Below are 8,446 nucleotides of genomic sequence, written 5' to 3' on the forward strand. Positions count from 1 at the left end.
CAATAGAATAATAATACAAAAAATCTAGAAATGACTCATTCAAAACAAGAGCGAAAAATGTGTTGAAAAACCTGCTAAATAAATCAAGAATTTTTTTATTTTTGTACCTCCAGTTTAACTCGTGGCATGGAGCTAGGAAAGTTTTAGAAAAAAATCTGTAACTTTTACAAAGCAGTCTTAAGCCTTATATTTAATTTAAGCGAATAAAATTCGAAAAATTCCCATGGGTTCCGGCGATACGATTAAAAATATCCAAGCATGTCTGCGTCAAGTTTCTCAGATTTTGTACCTATCTTCAACTTGTTCTGCGACTTCGGAAATATTGAAAAAAAAAACTGATAGAACTTATTCTTCGAAGTTTTATATTTAATGTAAGCCAATAAAACTTTCAAAATATAAACCTTATATTCAACTCGTTCTGTGACTTGGGAAACTTGTGTGAAAAAAATAAAATTGACAGGACATATTCTTCAAAAAAAAAAGCTGGACGCAGATACGCTTGGACAATGTTTTGTCATATCTCGGAAATCCATACATTTTTTAAAAGTTTTATTGGCCTGCATGAAATATAAGACTTAAAAAACTGTGTTGTATCAATTTTAGATTTTGCGACAACTTTTCAAGGTCAGGCTACGAGTTGAAGTCGAAGTACAAAATTCAATACATTCTTGAATTTTGTACCTACGCTTTTTAGTGGTTGCTACAAAATTTCAATTTCGAAATTCCCCGACTTTTTCCCGTATGTGATAGATTTTCCTTCCAAGTGTAAAAATAAACTTACGATTTGGCCCTAGGCGTCATAAAGAAATTTTCAACTAAAGTGAATCTTCGATAAAAAATAAGTAATTTCCCAATCAACAAAAATATTTAATTCTGATTCACAAACTGTTGAATTAAACCAAATAATAAGATTTCTAATAAATAGTTAAATCCTCGACAAAAAAGATTAATTTACAAATCAAAAAGAGGATTTTTACAATATAAAGACTTTTTATTCAACCAATAAAAAAATCTTATTCAAAATGTTGAATTTTCAGGCCAAAAGGATGAATTTCCTTCAAAAAAGTTAAGTACTTCACCAAAAAATATGACTTGTTATAAGAAAGGTGAAATCTCTACCCAAAAAGTCAAGTCTTCAACAAAATAAATTAACTTTCGACTAAAAAAGATCAATTTCCAAGCAAAAATAGAAGTCATATTTTCTCTTAAAATTCATGTTCAATCAAATAAAATACATTTACAACAAAATAGTTCAATTTTCAATCAAATAAATGAATGTTGAAGTTAAATGATGAATATTTAATAATAAAAATGAATTTTTAACACAAAAGATGGATTTCAAACCAAACAAAGATCAATTTGCAAGATAATACAGGAATTTTCAACTGGAAAGGATAAATTTTCAACAAAAAAATGGAATAATAGTTAAATTTGACATTTAAAAATAAATTTTCAACAACAAAAAAACAAGAATTTTCAACAAAATAGTTCAACTTTCGACCAAAGAATGTAATTTTTAAACAAAAAGATGAAGTTTCAACTGATGAGATCTACCAAAAAATACGAATTTTTTAAACAATATAGTCGAATTTTTAGCTGAAATATACATTTTTGACTTGAAGTGATTGTTCAATTTTCTATAAAAACATTAATTTTCAATGAAGTCAAAGAAAAAGTTCAATAAAACAATTAAATTTTTAACCGAAGAAATGAATTTTCAACCAAAAAGACTAGTTTTTTTTTTGCTAAAAACAATTAATTTTTAACCTAACACACACATTTTTAACTAAATATTTTAAATTTTAAAAGGAATTCCTTTACAATTAAATAAATAAATTTAAAACCAAAAGGATGAGTTTGTTACCAGGAAGATTGATGCTCTAGCAAAAAAAAATCATTTTCAACGAAAGCTGTGAAATTTAAACAAAAAATATAACTTTTATACCAAAAATAGAAAAATAGTTGAATTTTTAGCCCGAAAAAGATATTTTCAACAAATGAGTTACATTTTTAACCAAAGAATGGAATTATTTTTCTACCAAAAAATACGAATTTTCAATAAAATACATAAGTTTTCAATTTAAAATAGAATAGGTAAATTTTTAGTAAAAAAATCAATTTTCAACTAAATAAAATAAATTTTCAATGAAATAGTAACATTTTTATCCACACAGATAAATTTTCAACCAAGAGGATTAAATTTCTGCCAAAAAGGTAGATTTTCAGGTAAAAATGGAAATTAAATTTTCTGTCAAAGAAATTAATCTTAAATAATAATAAAAATAATTTTCAACCAAAGAAATTCCCGGATCTGTAGTGGCCCTGACAAATCTTATAAACGAAAATATAACATTTTTCAAAGTTACTCCGATCAATTCTTTTTGTTCAGTTGTCTTAAAAAAATTAATTTAAGAAATTAAATTAAGAATATATAAAAATTTTAACTCCTCTTCAAGATCTTACATTCAAATTCAACTACAAAGTTTTTGGAAATTAAAAACAACAGGAATCCAACAATAATATTTGGATAACACAATTTAAAATAGTTCCATTCATTTTTTGAAAATCCAAGATAGAAAAAGAAGGCAACTTCCACATCCCCTTCCTGGGAATGTCTAAGAACTTTAAAAAAAATGTAACTCTTCACTAGAAGTCCAGTTCTCAAATTTCCTTTTACTCGACGTTAAACATAACTTTTCATTGAAATTAAATTAATAAACATTTTTTTTTTATTTTGAAATTTATAATTTCAATATTATCATAAATCTACAAGATATAAGGATAAATAATTAAACGAAGATACTTCGGCAAGATACTGACATAGAATCTTTATTAAAAAAAATAAATTAATTCGATCTACGTACAAAAATACACAACTAATTATTATATAATAATACTCTCTATCAAGTGATGATTTTATGAAGATAGTTATATTAGTATAGAGAATAATAATAATTAGTAAAACGCGATACTGTCGACGCGATGGTGTTTTATACTTTCTAGTAATAATTATACAAGTATGTATAATTAAAAACAAAGTGGCGTGGTTTCGGGTTGTATACAATAAAGATTCGCCTACTATGTTAATGTAATATTGCCAAAAATAAAAATCATTTAGAACATAAAACAAGACGTTTCTTCGAAAGCTCCTTCCGCCATCGTTTTTACACTTTTAATTATTATTAATATTTTCTTGAAATGCAAAATCAGTTTTACTGACACTTAAGCCAAGGAATACTGGAACTAATCAACTTTCTAGTAGTTCAAATGCATTTTTAATCAATAGAATATTTTTCAAATTTTAAATAAAAACATAAAACAAAATTACAAATTACACTTCGGATAAAGTATAAATTTCTTTTTGCAAATATGCATTCGATTTCGAAAATTTTACACCAGTTTTGGTTTAAAATGTTTAAGCGTAAAAAATAAAATTTCAGTCCTAATATTAATTAAATTTATGTCATTTACTATGGTTTGGCTGCATATATTTGCAAATTAGAGAGATATTTCACGTTTGTACAATTGTCTACACGTAAGAAATAAAATACACTCATATATCTATATATATATATAGCCTACTCGTAGAATAATTATTCTTTGTACAATAAAATTCCATAACATTTACTTGTTCACGCGGGCAGATCTGAGTACATATATATTTTCTTTAACGCTTTGACCGCTCGACCTATATAATAAAACTTTCCTGAACTGTCTTATAAACAATTATTGCAAATAAAAGTAGGTAACGAGCTTGGCCAAGGCATATTTCTTATATCATAAAATTATTTTCTAAGTTCCATCTATTATGAATTTTCTGGAAACTGGAAGTTCACTTTTAAAAATATAAATTATAATGTAAAATACACCTTTCACAAATGACTGAATTTGAATGAGAATCTCTCATTTGAAAGTGAATGGAGATAGAGAGCATGAAAGATTTATAAAAGAGCATTCCTGATAATTTTTCTCTCATCTTGTCGCGATTTATCTATATACGAACAAGAAATATTTACTAATTTAACGTTTAAAATTTAATCTCTAACAATGTTTGTCTGGAAGAAAATGATCCAAACGATTTTATTTTCTAAAATATATTTTGTACTGGCTTGAATTCTTTAAAATTTGTTATTAGAGTTTTTTTTACAGAATTTACGAACAATTTCAGTTCCCAATTCAAACATTAATATTATTCATTTCTCGATATTCACAAATACGAGAAACGATAACAGACTTTTTGAACCGCTTTCTAACAAGAAGAAATATTTTTAATATCTCATCGAATTAATCATTTTAATGTTTTCAGAAGCTAAGTTAAGAGCCAGTCTTTTAAGTACAGAGTATTTTTAGAGATAATTTTATACACGATCGATAAGAAATATCAGATTTTTATTGATAAATATTTTAAATAAAAAAATGTCTTTTATGATACGGCACACATATCAGGGTAGCCACCCACCCGGGAGAAAAACGGGATAGAAATATTACACTGGGAGATTTTCCGTCTTTCATCATTCGAGCGTTTTCTAAGTTTTTTCCTAAGTTTTTTTTTGTTTCAAAAGTCGCAATTTTTAGTAAAAAAATCTATCCAGTCGTTTGGATGTGACTTGATACTAGATGATACGATACTTATCAATAATGTATGTATAGTCTTAAAAATTCCTATAACTTTAATATAAAATTATAGTTTTGAATGTGCAAATCTAAAACAGTTTAATCTTTGTGGTCTTGAAATTAATGTTTTTCTGAAATAAATTTTTAGATTATTTCTTCGAGATTTCGAATTCTGAATTTCAAAATATTGTAGTTTCAAATTCAAATATTCAAAATGTCAGGACAATGCAGATATTAAATTTTTCAATATTTTACAACAAAAGCCTTGATAGTCATTTTTTTAATTAAATAATTTTAGATGTAAATACAAAGCTATTTCGAATTGAAAAGCTTAAAATTGTACAATTTCAAAAATTAGAATCCTATTACAGCAATCTCGCTTTGTATTATTTTTTTACTTTTTATTTTAAATATAATATCTTAAAATAGTCCGATTTTTACTTAGAGATTATTAAGAATGAGTTTAAAATCAAACAAAGTAAAAATTAAACTATCTGAAATTGATAAATCATTAATTGAATAATTTCAGTAAATTGAAATAGTTACAATTTTAGAGTTCGGAATTTTTATTTTGCACGCTGAATCTTTTATTTTTCCCTTTCATATGTTTAAATTTTGTAATTAGAATTGAACCTGTTAATTTTCGGAAAGTACAATGAGCGATTAAAAAATTATTAATTTTTTTAAGCTATTTAAATTTACTTCAAAAAATTGAAATTTCAAAGGGTTTGTGTAAAAAAAGTTTCAATATCACAATATTTTAGTGATTAAATTTTTTGACAGTAAACGAAGTTCAGGAACGAATGAAAAATTTCGAAAAATAAAATTCCCGACATTTAAAAATTTTCAAACAATAAAATTTTCAAATAATAAAAATCTCGACAGTTTATAATATTACCGAATTTAAAAGTTCCCGACAAAAACTGTTGATTTATAAAATATGTGAACTAGAAAATTCCCGAATTTAAATAATTGACCTTTTTGAAAATAAATATTATATATTTATTGAAAATACAATAATCACATGTTTTTATAAAAAATTGTTTTTAATTATTAAAGTTTTTAATATTTAAAATAATTGAAAGATTTTCGTCCAGAAATATGTTTTTTTAAAAAATTATTTCTATTTTGAATTTAAACAATAATTTTAGATACTTTACACATAGCAATATTTTTATACAAATATTTGATTATTGGTTTTTAAAAATCAAATAATAGATATCAAAAAATGCTTAATAGTTTACATTCAGAAATTTTATAATCCGAAAATTTTCTAGTTAGAATATTTGATAATTCGGCAATTTTCTGTCAGCAATTTTTAAATTCGGTATTGTTATAATTATAAATTTTCAATTCGGAATTTAATTATACGTGAATTTTATTTTTTGGGATTTTTCAGCTGTTCCGAAATTTCTAATTCGTTTAAGTTACAAAGTTCCAGACTAAAATTGTTTTCATTTTTAATGTTTCCTATTTAAAATTACTATTTATTAAAAAAAATTTTTTTTAGATCATTCAATTTATTTTTTGATATTTGACAATTTTGTCTAATAGAGCTTTAATGTTAAATTAAAATTTTTTTATACAATACAAATTTTAATTTCTAAAATTTCAGAGGATTTGACTTTAAAAGATCAAATTTAGTTTTCAAATTAAAATGGTCAAATTTTCATCGCTTTGAATTTCAATTAATTTAATTTCAATTACTCTGAATTTTAAATGATCCAATTTCCAAAACTCGAATCTTAAAATATTCCATTTTTAAAGTTTTGACATTAACATACGAAATTTTAATCTAAAATCATTCAATTTCGTAATTCTTCAATTAAAAATAAAATTGTTTTAATTTTTAGATCTTCGACTTTAGAAATTATAAAATTCAACTCCTTTTTCTAATTGAATTATCCAAAATCGTTCTGTATTGTAGATATATATTTTTTTCGGGCGCCTTTAATTCGAAATTTTTCATTATTGTTTTAGAAATATTTAAAAAATAATATTAAAAAATTGGTATATAATTTAGAGTATATTTTTTTCTAAACTGGGAGAAATTACGAATATTTTCCGGGAGACGAAAATTTGAGAAATAGTGGCCACCCTGATGATTATCGTAAGTCAATACTGTACTGCAGCAAAAAACTTCTATTATGACTGCTCTATTGTACTATTTAAGACTCCTTTCAACTTTTTGAACACTGGGTTTCTCTTAAAATTCTAAATTACTATGTTAGGATTTATACAATACGAGTTTCTATTCTTTATATAATAAAATTTTGAGTATTGGTAATGACTTGAATTTTGTTCTCAACTGTCAATCGTTAAAACCTTGGTAGGAAAGAGTTTCAAATTCGTAATTTTCTCGTTGTACTTAATACTCATAAATTACACTAATAATAATGCAAAATACAAGATGGAGATCTTCGAGTGTGTCAGATATGTACTCATAAATAATCTACACATGTGTTAAAGTTAATAATAACAGTGGATGTAAATACTCAGTACGTTGCGAGTTGAAAATTTACACTATACAAAAATTTTCTGTACTTTACTAAGATGACTACATTCCTAAAATTCTCTTTTGATTTCATTTACAATTTAAATTATATATACACAAATTTATAGCTAAAGTAGCCGAGTCAAATATTTCCTAACAATTCTTCTTCTTTTTTTTCGTTTCTTTTTTTTTTTTTTAATTCTTATAAGCGTTTTCACCCAGATTGTAATTTTTCAACAGCAACTTACTATCTGAAAATGTCATAATTTGCTTAAGAAGTGTCAGATCTAAGTATACAATAACACCGAGCTTCACTTCTACTGGGTATTATTAAGAAACTTGTACTTTAAAATCTCGCTTTCGATAATACCTCGAATACTTGCTCGTTATTATCTATATATTAGAGAGCTCGTTGGAATGGAATCGAAAGATTCTCTAGATTCTAGATTTCGACTCACTGGTCCCTTGAGAAATGAACCGCCTATTTCAAGTGTTGTACAATGAAGTGCTTTAAATTAAAAACATAACTAGCCTCTTCTAACTACAATTTATCCTAGGCTACGAAAGCTATATTGCATGCTATTGGTACTCATACACTCTTCAACATTTATTTATATTTGTACTTCGTTTTAAGTTTTAATCTTTCTAATTGTTCTTCATATTGACTCTCAATTTGTTTCACTTTTAACGCTACCTGCTCCTTTCGCAGAGTTACTTCCGCCTCCACTTTTCGCTCCACCTCCTTCAAGGCCCTCTGATAACCCTCTTCCATTCTCTTACACTCGCTCTGAAAGTACTTTTCTTTCTTCCCTGCATATTCCTGAACAAACAAATATTAACATTTTACTCAACATTTTTCAGATATCACATAATTTGGAAACAATTTCCAGTATAACCGACAGCGAGGAAAAATTCAATTTTCATGTATTCATTCCGTCCATTTTCATGTTGTTTTTATAAATACGAGACAACAAACAATATTCTTCTTTTTTCCCCACGAAAATTTTAAATCAGAATATAACATTAATATTAAGACAATATTTTTCTGTTTCATAGTATTTATTATCCAACATAATAGAAGAGAAAAGCACCATCGATCATTTAAATAATATTAAAAACATAATTATTTCTTGAATTTGTCTCTAAAGTCCATCAAGTTGGATAGTACGAGGGTAGTTTAATAAGTCCTTAGAATGAAGTATAAAAACAATTTTTTTTTATTTTTCAACATAATCTTCTTAGAGCTCTATACACTTGGTCAATCGCTTTTCAAGTTTTTTTAATCCTTCAGAAAAGTGCGTTTTCGGAAGTTCCTCAAAATAAGCACTTACAGAGGCA

At 25.4% G+C, this 8,446-nt stretch overlaps 1 protein-coding gene across 1 annotated transcript in view; it reads right to left on the bottom strand.

Moving 5' to 3' along the window:
- Window positions 1-6,629: 6,629 nt before the first annotated feature.
- The window catches only part of LOC117169346 (centrosomal protein of 152 kDa-like), a 44,940-nt gene continuing 43,123 nt past the window's right edge, over window positions 6,630-8,446 (bottom strand). The window contains exon 11 of the mRNA XM_033355685.1: window positions 6,630-7,928. Within this exon, the coding sequence (XP_033211576.1) occupies window positions 7,716-7,928 (213 nt within the window). The 3' untranslated portion in view covers window positions 6,630-7,715. The remainder of the gene's footprint in view (window positions 7,929-8,446) is intronic.

This window comes from Belonocnema kinseyi, chromosome 3 (assembly GCF_010883055.1).
Source record: "Belonocnema kinseyi isolate 2016_QV_RU_SX_M_011 chromosome 3, B_treatae_v1, whole genome shotgun sequence".
NCBI lineage: Eukaryota > Metazoa > Arthropoda > Insecta > Hymenoptera > Cynipidae > Belonocnema > Belonocnema kinseyi.